The sequence below is a fragment of the Ischnura elegans genome, chromosome 6, assembly GCF_921293095.1.
Source record: "Ischnura elegans chromosome 6, ioIscEleg1.1, whole genome shotgun sequence".
Lineage (NCBI taxonomy): Eukaryota > Metazoa > Arthropoda > Insecta > Odonata > Coenagrionidae > Ischnura > Ischnura elegans.
Window position 1 is genome coordinate 91,911,715 of NC_060251.1, and position 17,987 is coordinate 91,929,701.

At 37.1% G+C, this 17,987-nt stretch overlaps 2 protein-coding genes and 1 long non-coding RNA gene across 5 annotated transcripts; 2 read left to right on the forward strand and 1 right to left on the reverse strand.

The window, feature by feature from the left end:
- Nucleotides 1-367: 367 nt before the first annotated feature.
- Nucleotides 368-2,097, reverse strand: LOC124160827. Its single transcript, XR_006865243.1, has 3 exons — nucleotides 1,894-2,097; nucleotides 1,671-1,803; nucleotides 368-1,144 (listed from the first exon to the last, which is right to left on the reverse strand). It is a non-coding gene; the product is annotated as an uncharacterized LOC124160827 (long non-coding RNA).
- Nucleotides 2,098-3,731: 1,634 nt separating this feature from the next.
- LOC124161179 (general transcription factor IIF subunit 2) lies at nucleotides 3,732-8,218 on the forward strand. Its single transcript, XM_046537410.1, has 7 exons — nucleotides 3,732-4,110; nucleotides 4,186-4,259; nucleotides 4,608-4,759; nucleotides 4,869-4,958; nucleotides 5,032-5,156; nucleotides 7,556-7,699; nucleotides 7,979-8,218. The coding sequence occupies exons 1-7, from the start codon at nucleotides 4,036-4,038 to the stop codon at nucleotides 8,096-8,098; spliced, it is 780 nt and encodes a 259-aa protein (XP_046393366.1). The 5' UTR covers nucleotides 3,732-4,035; the 3' UTR covers nucleotides 8,099-8,218.
- A 2,335-nt stretch (nucleotides 8,219-10,553) lies between these two features.
- LOC124161180 lies at nucleotides 10,554-17,973 on the forward strand. 3 transcript variants are annotated; one of them, XM_046537413.1, is made up of 3 exons: nucleotides 10,554-11,171; nucleotides 11,704-11,891; nucleotides 12,299-12,758. In XM_046537413.1, the coding sequence occupies exons 1-3, from the start codon at nucleotides 10,921-10,923 to the stop codon at nucleotides 12,469-12,471; spliced, it is 612 nt and encodes a 203-aa protein (XP_046393369.1). In that variant the 5' UTR covers nucleotides 10,554-10,920; the 3' UTR covers nucleotides 12,472-12,758. The 3 variants fall into 3 exon arrangements, with proteins under 3 accessions (XP_046393369.1, XP_046393367.1, XP_046393368.1); XM_046537411.1 differs by lacking the exon at nucleotides 12,299-12,758 and adding an exon at nucleotides 17,501-17,973 and having other exon boundaries at nucleotides 10,559-11,171; XM_046537412.1 differs by lacking the exon at nucleotides 12,299-12,758 and adding an exon at nucleotides 17,504-17,973 and having other exon boundaries at nucleotides 10,564-11,171.
- The last annotated feature ends 14 nt before the right edge of the window (nucleotides 17,974-17,987 follow it).

A 17,987-nucleotide genomic window follows, 5' to 3' on the forward strand; every position in this document is an offset into this window, starting at 1 on the left:
CCCAAACCACCAAATACAGCTCTCGTAGGTCATTTTATATAGGGGTATTCAACAAATTTAATAATTGAACGTGCACAAACAACCATGCCCTGGATAGGGGAAACTTACCCAGTTGGGACTCGAACCCTCGACCTCATGTTTGGCAGCCGCCACCGAGGCTGGCAATTTATTTGTAATCTTCCCACACCTCCAAGCATTTTCCACGTGCATCTTCTTTGGATCTGATCTATAACAGTTTGCAGGCAACCAGTAGCCTGTATTCAGCGTAAAATTACAATAATCTTTTTCTTATTCCATTTCATTTAACTAATCCATATTTTTCCGTCATTCTTCTGTAGATTTTTTTCAACCACGGCCTTCCTATCGCCTAAAATGATAATATTCTCTTCCCCTCTTACCTCTTTGATTGCCTTCACAATATCCTCGTATACATCCACCTCTTAAACTTCATGGTTTCCATAATATGTAATTCTGTTACACCATATGGTATCTACCTTTTTGGTCTCCATCTGAGCCATGATTATCCTTTCACTACACTACAGGAAGTTTTTCAAAAGCATATTGGCACTCCTTCTGAGCATTATCCCACCTCCAAAATACAGACCCTGTACGTATAATCATATGGCTTCCACTCCAATAGACTCCATCTTTGAACCTCTGCATTTACCTCGTTTGTAGTATACCCAGGTTCATTTTTCACGTTTCCATCTTCAGGATCTCCAGTCTTCCTAAAATTTCACAGGATCTCACATTTCAAATTCCTTTCCATCAAATTTTATCACCTCTGGTAGTGGCCGCACAGAGATCTATAAGAGGGACTTATTTACTCACACAATATTTCATTGGAAATACTTTTGTCATGTTTGATATTAAAAGTCTGAGTGGAGTAGCAGGGATTCCTCAGGATTGAAAAGAGGTGGTTTTCCATTGCCTTCCCCATGACAGTGCTATAGTCAGCAGTGACATGAGTTTCCCTGCACTGACCTCTGTGCTTCTACATTCACTCTTATGAAGAAGAGCTGCAGCCCTCTCCCCTAGGTGATAGGAAATCTCATTTTTGGCAGCATCCCGCACAAAGTCATGGCATCTTCACAGGTTTCAATTTCATTTAAATGGCCTGTCTTATCCAGGTTTAGACCAATACCTACAAAAATGGCATCTACATCAAGAGGTTAGCTGTAATATAAGATTACTGATGTGTAAAAGGGTAAAGTGGAAAAAAATCAAACAGGTAAGAAGGGAGCAAAATCTTATAATTGCTGGAGATTGGAACACTGTTGCCAGAGAGGGTGAAAATGGAAGAGTAAGAACATAGCCACACGAGCTATCCAATACATTTGGTTGTCATATCACCATAGCCTATCACAGCAATTATGATTATTTAAGCAGTTGCTGGTTGACCCAGAGTGGCCTTCAGAGAAATAGGTACTCTTCAACATATATATTGAGGTATGCCTATCATATTCCATCCCACACTCTTCCTCACAAATTTTATCAATGAACAACAAAAAGTACATTTTAATCTTGCGATTTTGTCAATTCAATAAATAATAATCTTGTTATTGTTAAAAATTTGTTTTCGTTTTCATATTTATGCATAAATATGAAAACGAAAACAAAAATTATTGCAAAAATTCCCAATATAAATCCTGATAAAATATTTTACTTACAAAGAGCTGTTGCCCTCTCCCCATGTGATGGGAAGTATAATTTTTGGTAGCAACGTATACCAAGTTATGGCCCCTTCACAGGTTTCGGTGCTATTGAAATGTCCTTCCTCATCCATGTTTAAACTTAAAATGCCTACAAAAAAAAGGACATCCATTTTCATACATGCATGAAAGGAATATCACTTGACCACATTTAAGTTGAAAATACCATTTTCAAACTTACGGGGACCTGAAATACTCATTTTTCCAATGCATGATTCGAGATATTTCTTGCATCAATTTGACGTTGGAATCAAATAAGAATAAAATCACAGTGATACATTTTAACTCATTAAATTATGATTAGACTCATTATCTCAGACTATATATAGACGATATAGACTCAGCACTACTTCTACACCTCTTGTCACCCCCTTCCGTATTCGGGTCACGGTAGGATTCGGGTATTCCCCTCAGAGTAAGGATGGGGGAGAGTGCGCTTTGGCTACTGCGCATGTAGTCAAGATGGTGTCACGTGACGGTGGGAAGGAAGCTCAGAGGGATGGGGAGAGTGCGCTTTGGCTACTGCGCACGCAGTCAAGATGGTGTCACGTGACATTGAAACGTTGGATACCGTATCGCCGTAAGATAAACAAACATACGAATTTCCGACAAGGTGAGTAGTTTTTAAAGTAAAACCGTGATCTTAGAGTGAATGATAATTATTTCCTTTCTCGATGTATTTCATTTGTTATACTGAATATATCTGGGGCGTTTAGATTCTTTTCTCCCCTTAATTTCTAAAATACCGTAGCGTCAGCATGGCAATGTTTTGCTATGCATTGAGTTGTAAACAATGTTTCGCGAAAGGAAGTGGAATTCATTTTCATTGATAATTTCTTTTTTTGATTGATCTTTGATTGATTCTTCATAGTGTCAGTGTTCATACAATTTCCGTACCCTTCTAGCCTCAACGGTATTCCTTTTATAATGGAATTTGTGTGTAGTGTGTTTGGAATGTTTGACACGCCTTGAAATGGGGATATTTTAACCTTTTGATTATTCCTTTAAAATATGGGCTTTTACTTAGATATTTCTTACGGCTGACTTGTATCAACTATAAAAAGTGTCTCTTTAGGTTTCCTGCATCGATGAGGAATGTAAAAAGAGCATATTTCGTGCCCAGCAAGTGCACCAAAATGTGTTTTATCAAAAAAGTTTATCATTAAAATATGCATTTATCTCCAAATAAAAGTGGAAAACATCAAGTGCATTGTTTAGTCCAGAAGGAATCCTATTAAACTTGAAAAATGTATTATTTTAATGCTTTGGTGGATATGCAAATACTGTAGACTAGTAATAGTGGGAATAGTTTAAAACTATGCATTCTTTTACTTTCCATGGTGAAATAATTTTACTATCATTATATAAATTACATTTTTAATATTATAAATACAGCCAAATCTTGGAACGTTTTATTCTTGACGCAATGTATGAGCTGCGAGTCGTAAAGTAAGCCCCTAGTGTAGAAAAAGGTATATTTTACTTAAGTAGTTGTTGGGGATCTTACGCAAAATTTGAATTTAGACTTTGCTATTTCTGATATTCTTTTGAAAAATTTAATTGTTGACCATTTTAGATGCTGAAAGCATACAAAAGAAAAACAAAGCTTTACGACATAAATTTCGTAGTTGATAATTTAAATCATATGTGAGAGAAAAATGGAAATTAATTGTAGATATAATTCAATAATTACTTTTTCTAAGAGTCTTTGTTACTATTTTCGAGTTTTTCGAAGTAATTGAGCCCGATTGTATTTATTTAGTCCTCATTGTATCACCGTAATACGGTAACTTCATGCCACCCGTGCTACGGTAGATTTAAATTTCCCGCACTTCTTCCCACCGTCACGTGGTAACCATGTTGACTACAAGGATATGCTACTGCGCAGCCTGAAAGCGCCCTCTACCCCAATCCTTACTCTGAGGTATTCCCCTTCGGGTATTCCCGCCTCGTCCTTGAATCGCGGAGCCGCGGAACGGACTTCATTTGTTCTCAAAACATCAGAAGGTAGAAAGTTGTCTTCCGGAAGACGAATAAACATTGACGACACGAACGTATCTATGTTCATGATTGACGTCTATTAACATTTTTGCCTATTCAATGATGTGCATGAATCGCATTATTCGATACTGGATTTTGTCATTCCCTTTGACTCTTTTTACAGTGGTGATATTTCGTAAATGAATACTCATTAACTTCGGCTGTGACAGCTATTAAATTTGAGCTTGTGAGTTTGAAACAAATTTTTCACCTGGCCTGCCATTCAGCGCATAAAGGAACTACTACTTCATTTTTTGAACCTTATTAATCTCGAGTACTAATAATGTCGGCGCCCACGCATCATCCAGACCGTGATTTGGATTTATCAAATTCTAGCAGAGGAGTTTGGCTAGTCAAGGTAATGTGTGTCTCTGCTTATGTATTTTAATTGCCTTATTTCGTTTGATTAATCGTATTAATTTATTTTTCTCAGGTTCCTAAGTATATTGCAAATAAATGGGAAAAGGCGCCTGGAAATATAGACGTCGGTAAATTGAAGATTACCAAGTAAGACTTACATTAACGGTGCAATGTTGATTTATCGTATTTAATTGTTTTACTTACAATTTTAGATTTTACCCATAGTTTAGTTTACCATTTAGTTTTACGTCGGCTTAACTTAGGGCGGGGGACAGCATAACCTTTAAAGAACCTATGTTGTTGGTGAGTTTAATACCAAATCTACTGGGGGTCGATTGTCGTTGGGTGTCTTCCCTCTCCTTTTGGGTCTCATACAAATCCTTGGTGGCTATGCTTTACGTGATTAATTTGGTTTAAAAAACTCATATTCATTATATTTCCGTCTAAAAAGGTATTAAAGTCATTTTTTACGTAGTGTTTTCTTTCATATTCTAGACCCCCAGGACAGAAAGCCCAAGTGTCGTTAACACTGTCCGAATCCGTTTTATGTATGAAGGAACCAAATGAAGAGACCATTCCCAAAGAGCATCGCCTAGATGTTTCCACTGTCACGCGTCTGAGTCTGGGAGTTTTCTCTCATGTTACTCGTATGTTACCAACGTTTATCATTCTATGCATTTAATCATTTGCCATACAATGCAGTAATCTCCCGTTGACGTATTATGTATGTTATTTGATGTCATGCCTTATTTCCAGCTTCAGCCAATTCAGATTCTGTGGTGCCAGAAACAGAAAAGTTAGCAATGGAAGGAAGGATCGTGCAGAAGTTGGAATGTCGTCCATATGGTACATTATTGTGCCGTTTGTATGCTTAATGCATTGCTTATACTTTGATATTGACAGATCTCTTATATTTTAGCGGACAACTGTTACATGAAACTAAAACTGGAGTCCATCCGGAAAGCTTCTGTGCCTACTAGACAAGTTCAGCAATTGGATAGAATTGTCCAGAATTACAAGCCAGTATCTGATCATAAACACAATGTAAGATATTTTTTGTAGTCCTTATTGTCACTATTGGTCTTATATTTGGCCACAGCAAAGTAATGATCACTTGAATTCGGTAATGTAGAATATTCAGCCATTTCGATTGTGTGTTATTCAAATCTAATATGAAAGCAAAATATTCTATCAGTAGCATCTACACCAGGGGTTGTTCTGTAAAAGATAACAAAACTGTTGGCACTTTTGATTCACTGATTCTGAAGGCCTATTATAATGGACATATTAATTTGTATATGTATAAATGCAAAAAACTTACAGTACAAGTGTATGAACAGCAAATATAATTTCTTACATTGTGCACGTATTGATCCAGTCCACTACAATAGGAGGGATCACTCAAAATTAAAAATTGGTTTTCGTTATTTAAAACCAAAAAGATACTAATGAAAAACACACACGCCAAATTTTAGAGCTCAAATTCGATTTTTAACCGAGATAAGTAGCTTTGAAAGTCCGCTAGGAGCTTCGGCCACGCCCACGGCGCGAAACGTATTTCCATTGGCTGGCGCCGCGTGACGTGTGAACCTCATGAATGTCGCGAGAGTAATGCTTGAAGAAGCCGTAAACACACTGCGTTCGTGGAAATAGTGGCCTAATGTTCATCGACATGGCGAAACACAATGTTAATTTTGTTCTGGCAGATACTAGAAGTGTACTGACATTATTAACACGGACTCTGGACAATTATTTGTATAAAAAATAATCATTTCATTGAAATGAAACTTCTTAAGATGAAATGTTTACACTTTTGAAAGAGACAGCAATCACGACAAATATCGTGGATGTTTTAATTTGTGGATTTACCATCATATAATCCTTTACTTATTACTGGTTTTTAGTTTCCGGACGTAAATTGTGAAATAAATGAACAAATGTGCTATAGTTAAAGCTGTTTTCTTGCCCTCTGAAAGGAGGAAATTCGGGTTTCTCACCGTTTCTTTTAGAATTAACATTCAGATTTCGTTGGAACAGCATTTTTTAAAGCAGAGGTCTCGCTTTGGTCCACCTATGTTCCTGATAAATGTTTAAGTCAGTTTTGTACTATGAAAAAGTTATCCGTGTTTATTATTTATTACTATTTGTTCTTCTATTTATAGACCTGGCGGCACCGGGAGTCAAATGTGCTTATTTCTGTTTATCGTGAGTAATTCGATATCATAGTGTTCCTGGAGTACAAATTTGAGATTATCATGTATTAGTTTGTACTATTTGGCACATAACCAGGTTAGCGTCGAAGACCCTTTCCGTTGCAGTGGTTGGCTTTTAATGTGCAAGGTAGAAACAAAGAGTGAACACGAGAGCAAATATGCAGTAAATGCACGCGAAATAATCATTATATCCAACATAAATTGAAGCAGAATGATATATTTGCAATTAAAAAGTAAAATTTCCCGTTGAGTGCGTATATAATTAAGCACCTACGAAATTTTTGCGATTTGTGGTCAAAGACAACAAAAGGAGTAATGGAAACTAAATCTCTTTGAGAAGCAGAAGAGATTTACATTAAAATGGCCCTCACACATGCTAAAACAGCCTATTTATGAAGGAATATGCAGTCTCCGTGCAGCGTCGCACCACCGCCTTCCCCGGTCTGGGTCGTTTGGCACCACAAAAAATACTTTTCTGGCGTTTAACGAGAGGTAAATTCACATCTCGGCACACAATAATATACATAAGGTTTCCTACCACTCATTTAAAATTCTCCGTTTTATCTAGTATTTACTTATACTCGAAATAACGTATACGACAATGCACTCCTTATGAAGGCGATGCGGACATCATAAGGTTCACACGTCATCAACATGGCGTCGCCCGAGAAATACGTTTTTGGCGCGGAATTCAAGTTGAAACTTCAAACTGCTCTAGGGGAGAAATTATTCTGCGCTCAATGGTAAAATTTGGTGAGAGCCTTTCTTACACCCAATGCTTTATAAATCAGACAAAATATTTGGTAGTGTAATCCCTTCTATTGTTCACTACATATTTAACTAATAGTGGGTATTAATTTATGTTGTAAGTTGGCCTTAAGAGTGGTTCTTGATACCAATTAAATAATTAATATGTAGGAAGTTGACTCAAGTAATCACTGTGGTGGTAGATCCAGGGCATGCCATATTATGTTGGGGAAAGTCACAGGTTATTTAATTCTCTCCTGCCAAAAGATGAGGGCATTATACATTTTTCAATGCAGCTGGAAGTATCTGCCCAACTTAATATTCTCAGATTCCGCTGATGTCGTTCTATTATATGCCCTAGGTTACTGCTACAATTTCAATGCAATAAATGGAAATATGAGTTTGAAATTCACTATGAATAATAATTTGTTTTATGTACTCATACTTCATTCTAACCATTCTGATTGTGCCTCTTATTTCCAGATTGAGTATGAAGAAAGGAAGAAAGCTGAAGGCAAAAAGGCACGTGATGATAAAGATGCTGTGTTGGAAATGCTTTTTGCTGCATTTGAGAAGCACCAATATTATAACATCAAGGATTTAGTGAAGATAACTCGTCAGCCCATAGTAAGTATTTTTTTAATAAGTTAGGAAACCTAGAAATTACCTAGAAAAAAGTGAAGATGATATTAACATGTAATAACTCTCATATGTTCACATTGATGAAAATGTTGCACCCTCGAAATTTTACTGAATTCATAGTTTCTCTTCTTATTTTCTTGATTTTAATTTTGTGACAATGTTATTAAAAATATGTGTTCAAAACTATTTGATCCCTTCATGGTTCTCTGGTGCAGTTGGCATTATCAGTGTGCCTTCAATTTCATGCATCCTTTTCTTTTGCAGGTGTATTTGAAGGAAATTCTTAAGGAGGTGTGCAATTACAATTTGAAAAATCCCCATAAAAATATGTGGGAGCTGAAACCGGAGTATAGGCATTACAAAGAGCCAGAGCCTGCTGAATAATTGAAGAATTTTAGGAAGACTGATTTATGATGATGTACAATATTTTGTATTTATTGAGAAAAATGTTTTGGAGACAAGGTTTAGGAACTATTGAGTGTCAATAAAATTATTTTGACGTGATGTTAGTTCTTTTCGTATTTTTTTGAAGTCTCACCACACATTTATATAAAGAACGTGGGCATATGAGAAAACCAATTCATGTCACTTCACAAATTGGGCACTTTCCTTTGTGTATGATATGCTGTTGGTTTTGTGGTATACTCCATATCAAATAATATGGGCAAAACTTGAGTAGGTGGAGGAATTCAATCATTTGAAAGAAAATAGTCACAGCAGCAGGGATATCAAAAAGAGAATTTCATTAGATGAAGAGGTGTTTGTAAACGGGGAAAGCTGATGAGAGGATCCTTGAGTAAGAGTGTATAGAAAGGGCTACGGATGATTTTAATCTGAAGGAGTGCTTATGCATGAGGAAGATAAAAGACAGGATAGGTCGTGGTGTGTATCAGGAGAAGCATTGAAGGTAGAATGAAACTAGAGGAATAGGAAATGCATGATAGATTGGGCAAGGAGAGTCAACTTTTAGGGAAGATACTGAGGAAAGAGAGGTCCGGATGGAGTAATAAGTAAATCGGGAGGTAGAGAACCGGTTATACAGATGTAAAAAATGGAAGGGAACAGACCTAACGGGATCGGAGAGGGAGGTAAACTGTTGGAGAGGGGACAGGCAAAAGGGATGTGTAAAATATGTAGTGTGGTTACTAAATGAGTTGGAAATGCTAAAAACTGTGTTCGAGGGAAGAATTTTTATCAAGTGGAGAATAGGTTGGAGAATTTGATTATTGTGAATTGAAGCTAGTTCAGTTTGAGAACAACAACTCATAATTAGGAAGAATGTAAAAACTTCAACGCGTTTACATGAATATTTTTAAGTATGCAGATGCTAGGGAATACAGTTGGGATCAAGGAACAAAATATGTATTAATACTTAGGGGATACATGTAATAGAAAGATCATTTTACTACTCTGAGCACCAGTCTTGGGAGAATTTGTACTACCTACATAAATAAGCATGTGTATCTTTATCCTGTCTCAAAATAATTTTACCATGGTTTAGTTGAAAACTTAATGTACCACTGCAAAACTGTTTGAGAAAATATATATACATACCTTTGTCAAAATGCATGTGGTCATCCATATCAAAATTCCATTTGGCCAAAGTGAAGATGACCATATGGAACTGATGTTGGTGTCCATAAGGCATTATTTGACACAGTCTGTGAGGACTGATAAGGACAATGTGGAACTTGGGTCTTGATCTAAATCTGCGTGGCCAATGTGGAAGGTTATTCTATGCCCACATCAACCACTATAATCATTTTTCCCATCACTACCATTCACAATAACTCAACATTTGTCAACATACCATTTATTTTATACGAATTACTAAGAAAGCCTCAAAGATTATTCAATATATAGGTTATAGTTCGCTTCACCTCAACTAGTAGCATAGCGATGGGGGTTCCAGATTCCCCCCCCCCCCAAATAAAGAAACACTTTTACTTTTTTTCTCAAATAAAAAGTAAATACTGGAAAAACATGAATTCACAAAAGATTTATTTGAAAAATGAAAGTGTTTCAACTAAGAAAATTGCTTTAAAACACTACTTAGTACCCTGTTTTTCAAAAACTTTCCCCTTTATTGGTTTTGAACCTCCACCAAAACAAAATCCCTTGCTACTTCACTGACCTCAACCAAATAGAAGGGACTTTTGAAAGATCTGAGAATTTGTGAAATTGCATGAATCCAGCTCAAGAACTGTACTGTAATATTGGCACATATGGGGCGATGGGGAACAATGTGGACAACTGAGGGGTCTCATTGCGTTTACCTCATTGTCCACATATATCCCCATTATTTTTCTTCACCGGCCACATCATGATTGTAGATTTGATATGGATGTATTTTAACTGTGGACTATATCTCTATCGGAAGCTGTAGCCCGTACCATTATCTACAGATTACAAGAAAAAAACAAAATAAATTTGGTAAAACAAAATTGGGGAAAATATATATAGGTAACATTAAAAGATATTTTTGGAAAATTGAATTTAAAAACAATAATTAGACTAAAAAATAAGAAAACGTTTAATAATAAAACAACAATGATTTACGAAGGTAAAAAATAGTTTGTTAAACTTCTAAAAGCAATTTAAGAAGCAATTAAAGATACCTTCAGACAAGTCCAAAGGATTTTAGTGGGAGTACCATGAAATTACAATGTATTTTTTAATTGCTTCTCTTATATATGTGATATAAAAATGCATATTTTGTAATTAATAATAATAATCTATACTGGCTCCTCAAGGGCAATAATTATCATGTCCAAGGTAATAACAGTAGCGACAATGGCAAATAAATTTCTCATATTTCAAAATTAGCGCCTTCGCCGTGCCCGAAGGAGCTAATAGTCACGAATGTGTTTTTTAAGCCTATAAAGTATTGATTATAAATAAGTAGCCCACCTGAGAAAACAAGGCTACAAAAATCATACTACTTTTAAAAAACATAGTATAGAACTATGACACAATCGAGCATTTCTCAATGGATTAATTTCAAGCAAAAAGTCGCCTGATGACAAAAATTTCAAAATGTCCGTGAGTGATCAGTCGGTCACTGGTTCGTTGAGTAAGAAATATTGCGAAACTATAGAATTGGTGTGCAGCACTGCTAAAAGAGTAACATAATCTGTTCCCTTCACACCACTTTTAATAAGTTAAGGACACTTTTGGTGAACTCTCGAATAAAAAGTGCGACGACTATGTCTGAACGAAATACGTCTTCCCGGAGTGAAGTGTGGCAGTATTTTCATAAGCTAGGCATTCGTGAAGCCCAATGTAAGATCTGCAAAGCCATTATACAAAAAAAGGGAAGCACATCGTCTCTCTGGGGACATTTGAGAGCCCGACATGTTTCTCTAAAAACGAACCATCCGTCCATCCAGCAAAACGAACCGTCGGAAGTTGACAAATATTCCACCACGAATGATTCCACCCCGAACAACCGTGACAGGTAAGATAGAGGCTAGGCTTTGCGCCAACTACGAATTGTGTATCAGTAACAAGAGGATTAAGGGCAGAAAAAAATCTAATTGACACCTACATTTTTCCGTGGGTTATGCCTGCATTTCAATTGGTTAATTGTTTCTTATTATGAGAACGTAAGAAGTTTGGCTAGGAAAAAATCTTGCTTGGTGCGTAATTGATGCTGCTTATCATTTCGAATATTGAGAAATTTGATTAGATCGCCTGCAAATGGAGCTTTTAAGACTTATGTACCTTATCGAAGAAAGAGCATCCACTCAAAACTGGCGGGGTACTGTAAAATACTATTAAAGTCGGTACCTATTTACCTCAAAAATGTACCTATATTGAATTAGCTTTGTAAAAAAGAGGCTGATGAACTTAAGCAGTGGTCTCGTTTTATGTAAATTTAAATAATTGCAATAGAAATGAATACTTAACATTAATGCAAAGTGTTTACCATAAAATGAAATGCATAAAATTGATATCATCAAATTCTATTCCTCCTTAAATATTTTTAGAGACCCACTTATCATTGACGGCTCCGGCTCCGAGACATCAGAGGCAAAAATCGAAGAAGAATATAGCCGTGAGGAGCAGACATGGGTGATACCAGATGAATATGAATCAGCTGAAGATCCAAGTGAGGAGTCTTTAACTGAGAAAAATCAAACAGTGTCCACAAATTCCATTCCAATCAAAATAACAGGTTAGTTTTAAATGAACTAGTAAATTTACCTAGCTTTCCCCAAGGCCTGAGAGGTAAAATAATTAATGGTTTGGGACTTCAATTTTTTACTTAATACTATTAGTAGGTACTCCATGGAAACCTACCTTAATCGATAGAATTTTTAAATAATATTATTTATTTATTGTTCCGTTGGTCAAGGAAATTTGACATAGAACATGGTCATGAAAACATAAAAATATACACTTTACACAATATAGACACATATTATATTTCAAGATACTCTAATCATAGCATTAGAGTTGGTCACAAAAGTATTCATTAACACAGTAGTAAACTTTATTGAGCAACATTTTCTTTAATTGACATTTGAATGTGTGGGGAGATATAATTAACTTAATTGATTGGGGCAATTTATTGTATATAAGGGAAGCAGAGTGAAGCGGTCCATGTTGAGCAGCAGTCAGGTTATAACTGTGCAGATGAATGTGGTTCTTGGAGCGAGTGGAGTGCTGATGAATGGTGGAACTTAGTGGAAACAGAGAGGGATTGTTTTTTGCAAAGGTGCAACATTGCAAAATATACAAACAGGGTAGAGTAAGTATATTTAGTGCTCTGAAGAGAGGTCTTCCAGGTGCTCTGATAGATACCCTAGCAATGGCTTTAATTGATCTTTTTTGGAATGAGAAGGCTTTAGTTGCAGCACTACTGTTACCCCAGAAGATAATTCCATAAGACAGGTGGGAATGAATTGCAGCATAATAGACTAATTTCAAAGTGTCAGTGGAGGTGATCGAGGCTAGTTTCCTTAACATGAAGATACCGGTTGAGATTTTCTGTATAACTTTATTAATATGGAAAGACCAGTCAAGATCTTCTCTAAGGTGGAAGCCAAGAAAACCAAGCCAAGTATTATACCTCTGCCTATGGAAATCATTGTTAAATCAAGTTTATAAGAACATTTAATTATTAATAATTTTATATTTAGCATGAATGATTTGAACTAACCCTGTATGTCATAGTAGAAATAGATGAGTGATAACAATTTGAAAAATTCCTCCCATCACTGCAGTGCCAGAAGAAGATTCTGGTTGTGAAAGTTCAGAGTGTGATACAGGGATGCCTATCAATGCCTAATCTCTTCCTAGTGTACAAGGAGAAGTAGAAAGGCCGAGAAGAGTAAGATGTTAAGTGGCAAAATATCTAGACCTTGGGGGGGGGGGGGGGGGGGGGTGGCCAAGATGGGTGGGAGGTTAAGTAATGAGCACTTTCACCAATTTCATTTTATTAGTGATTGTGATATAATTTGAAAAATAAGAAGACCTGTACATATTTTTCTGTTTTTTGATCTGCCATCTACTAGTTGAGCTGTTAGCAACAAAACACCAAGGGCCTTCACCATTTTGCAAATAAGTTGATGATGTCACAAACTCATGTGGAGTGTGATGTTGTTTCTATATTATTCCTCAGCTTTGAGTATGGGCATCACATGACTTGTTGTTATTTACAACCTTGTGAGGGATTCCTTTTCTCGATGAAAGTCTGTTACTATATGTGAAAAATGGGTCATAAGTCTATCAATGTCACCAACTCTTAAAAAGAGGGCTGCAACTTTCTTTTTTTACATATGAGAAAATGCCTGAATGGGGAAGATATATTTTTTGTTGTAACTTACCTTTAAACCCCCTTTCCTTCGCCTGAAACCTTTGTTGTGTCCCAAATGTCAGAATGCAGCATAGATCAATCATCGACCCGAGTAACTAGGCTTTGAGCTGTACCCAGTGGCGGCTGGTGGTAATTTATCTAGGGTGTGCATTAGAGCAGATATAGGATGATTTAATTATATTATGTTAATCCTAATCCATGAGCATCATATTTCGTCGTAATAGAATACATAGCAAGCAAAACATATCACTGGTACACTCTACCCTTAAAATTGCATGAACAGAAATAATATTAGCATGTATGAAAATAATTATTTTCAACACACCTTTACAAGTGACGGTAGTTGAAATTCATTCTCTTTTCCTTACACCCTATGAGGAAGTAGTGTAGAAAACGGCTATACAGATGGCTCTGTAGACGGACTAGGATCCTGGGCGCAGGTAGTGTAGGTGGCGGCTACACCACTACACTACCTGCTAGTCAGTCACCAAAAACATGCGCGTGCGCATTCGCATGGTTTTGAGTCTGCTCCCATCGCCCCTTTGAACAGCACATACCCCCCCCGCTTACCTCGTCCCGCCAGAGCTCCCTCAAGCGATCGCACAGACCGAAAATGCGCCCGGCATGATGCCACGGGATCGCACATTAGTAGAGCGGTGAATTCGAAAAGGAGATAGCTGTAGCGTTCGGAGGCTCATGTTTCTTGCATATGCAGACAGTACTTTTATCCTTCGCGTTGCAAAGGAATAGTTTTCTTTTATAATTTATTCATCTTTGGGTGTGCACTTGCTAACATGCGTATACGCACGCGCCGCCACTGGCTGTACCCATCTGCAAAGAGTACAACTGCATTCCACACAGGCGGCCCAATAAGAAAAACCTTTACACATTTGAATGCCACCACAGCTTTGGTGGACGTCTGCCAAAGTTATTATGCCTGGCCGGTGAACCAACTGACCGACCCTTCGAATGAACACATGGCCGTTAAATCTCCTCTTCACTCCAGACGTGACATTCTGGAGGGTTCTCATACTGAAGATCCCTCAAGGATCAATAAGTGAAATACTATGACTGTTTCCACCCAGAACCTTAAAGCTGGAGGAGGAAAGGACGACATACATAACACCTTGGAAAGGCTTGCTCATTCCGATGACCAGTAGAGCTGCTCTGGCAGAATTAATTCTCAGCCACCCCTGCCAGGTGGATCGAAGGGTAGGAGCCTGATGAAAGGTCCATTTATGTGCTTTATCCGAAGCATTGGGCAAACAGTTGAGTAAACAGAATTTTCTTACAACCATATTACACGTAGATAGCACTTTAAATGTTCTCATCAAGGGACTAACAAAATTTTGTAGTCTAAGAAATGGCATACGATTGGTGTTTTCTGCTGTTTATGTAGTTCCTACTTTCATATTGCTATGATTTGTAACAGTTGACTTATTTATGCGTGGGAATTTTTGCATCAGATAGGTACATATACCAAATTGTAGTCATGAAGAAAAATCTTGCTCATAAAAAATGAGTGACCTTTGCTTACTACTGTAGAGAATTTATTCCTGCAATTCTATGAATGACCTTTCTTTGCAACTATTTCTCTGTTTTTCTAGCTGAATTACCAATGTTCTCTCTCCAATAAAGAGGTGTGATCAAGTTTATCAACTAGCCTGTGAATAGTGATTGGTTTAATCTAGCCATTGTCTTTTCAAAAATCTATCCAGTTAACTGCCAAATGTGTATTAACACATTTAGTGTGGGCCCGATTTTCATGGTAGTCGTCAGAATCGGCCGATGAAATAAGAAAGAAAAGAGATATGAAGTGAAACACTTTGCACTTTCCACATAAAAATTTTACTACACTAGAGTCGACATGTTTCACTGCACTGCAGCATTATCAAGACTCTCCATGTCTGACATGAGTCTTGATAATGCTGCAGTGCAGCGAAACATGTCAACTCTAGTGTAATAAATTTTTATGTGGAAAGTGCAAAGTGTTTCACTTCATATCTCATAATGGATCTCCACAAAGTATCTGCCTCATCCATCCAATTCAAGAAAGAAGAAAAGAGAAGAGGTTTTCGCACCATAACTTCCTTTCAAATACTGCTATTTACAAAGGGAGCACACTGGTCGAAAGATGGAAGCTTGCTGAAGGCCATGAACATGATCGGAAGACTCAGAAGTGGATATTAGTCACGTACAGAGGCAGAGAAAGGCCTTCCCATCCGACCAGCAGAGCATGTTAATTGACGTGCTCTGCATCTCGGCTTGGACGGGACCACGTCAATTGACGTGCTCAGTGCTGAATGTGTTAAAACATTTGCATCATTTCTTGATAAAAGCTTTCGCAGCTCATGGTGATTATAGAGAGGTATACACCCGTATGTCTCCCTTTAATCATTTGCATCATGTACAGCTAGATATCTCTCCTACACTCCTTTTTGAGGCATTTACGTATGTGATTGGTGCCTAACTGAAATGTGCATTGTGGATGAAATGCTTTGCAGGAAACCATTCAGGCACAATAAAGTAGGTGATAGGTATGTGACAGTATGGTAAAGCATATGTGCTGGTTTTGAAAAAGAATAAAATTTTAGATTGGATTTTATATAGAAACAATTCCACTTACATGAGAGGAAATTGATCCAAGAAAAAATTAATAATTGCTAAAATTTATATGGAAAAGTTATAGTTTCAGTCCATGAGTTACATCAATATCAGTTATTAATTATATTTTTTATGAAAACAGAAAACAAGTTCTAAAAATAGAATTAATCCTCTAGCTTTTACTAAATCATGAGTCAATTTCCACAAAGTTATTTTGCAACAAATTAAATTTCTGTAATCTTTGAAGTTGTCTCACTAACTTGGCTCTCGCTTCCTTTGAAATGGGGATGGAAGCGAAGGCTCTGATTCATCACGCATGCAGTTTATGGTTAGATGTACTGAAAGAAGGGCTGGATATGTGGAAAAAGAGGTCAAATTTCACTCGACAGTCTACTGCCCCAATGGCAATACAAGGGAGTGGTTGTATTACTACAAATAAATAAGGGTGATGGGTTAAATAAATAAGGGCTGAAGAATCTAACTCATGCCACATCCTGTGTACCTGGTACGAGGCTCTGCCAAGTTTAAAAATGTCCACATTGTGCTGCACCCAATCATCCTTCATTAACACATTCAGTCCTGTCCAAGCTGAGATACGGAGCATGTCAATTGACCTGCTCTGCTGGTCGGGCCGGGAGGCCTTTCTCCGCCTCTTTTGAACATATCTGTACGTGACTAATACCCTATTCCGAGTCTTCCGACCGTGTGCATGGCCTTCAGCAAGCTTCCCTCTTTTGACCCCTGTGCGCCATTTGTAAATAGCAGTATTTGAACGGAAGTTATGGCACGAAAACCTCTCCCTATTTTTCTTTCTTATTTTATCGGCTGATTCTGACGACTTTCATGAAAATTGGGTCCGCTTTGAATGTGTTAAGATCTGATCTGAAGAATCTATGTTCCGTAGCATGATACCTTACGCATTACACCACTGTAATGATTGTGCTCTTAAGCGGTTTCAGTGCCCAAAATGTTGGTTGTGTTCCTGACTATCCTGACTAGGGTAAACTCCATTATAGATGAGATGAGGGTGAAAGCGTGACATAAAAATTTAAGGTTGAATTCTTAGTTGAGCCTTTTATGTGCTGTCTTACTACAATGCATGTGATTGAATTTCTCTGATACTAGGGATATGTGTGTAGTCTAAAAACTCCTGCATATGAGAACATAAAATGGACAAAATTTTGGAAGACAGGCGTATTCAAATTCATAGCTCCTGAGCTGGCTGCATTGAGATGCCTATGAGCTTTGCAGTAATTTTTTTGGCACTGTACATGTATGAATTTCCTTCCACAATCTTTATGAAGAGAGAAATGATTAAGTGTTAGCACTAGTTCAGTAACAAATTTCATGTTCATTTTTGGCAGGGGTTGCTTCATCCCATGAAATGCGGAGTTATATCATGCAGAGGCTTAATGAGGCTGAAGCAGAGAAGAAGTACTCCAATTGTGATGAAGATACCACTTTCTGCCGGCTTATTGGAGCCAAAATGAAGAAGCTTACTCCAAGAAAGAGTGCTGAGGTCAAAATTAGAATAATGCAATTATTATTTGACGCTGAGTATGGGGACGTCAATTAAAAAGATGCAATTGATCCCAGTCAGAGGGATTAATTATAACTACCATAGAAAATATATGTATCATCTTTATATTTAAATGTCTGTAATTGGAATATCATATCATGAACCAATTTGCTGTTTGTGAGGACAATTGTTTTGATAACAATGTGATAATATTGCTGTTGAGTATTCCAGCACGTATCTGCTAGGGAGTTTTATTTTTTAAGTGATTGTTGTTTGATTTTATCATATGTGTGAATTATAAATTATATATATTGACTTTTATGTTTCAT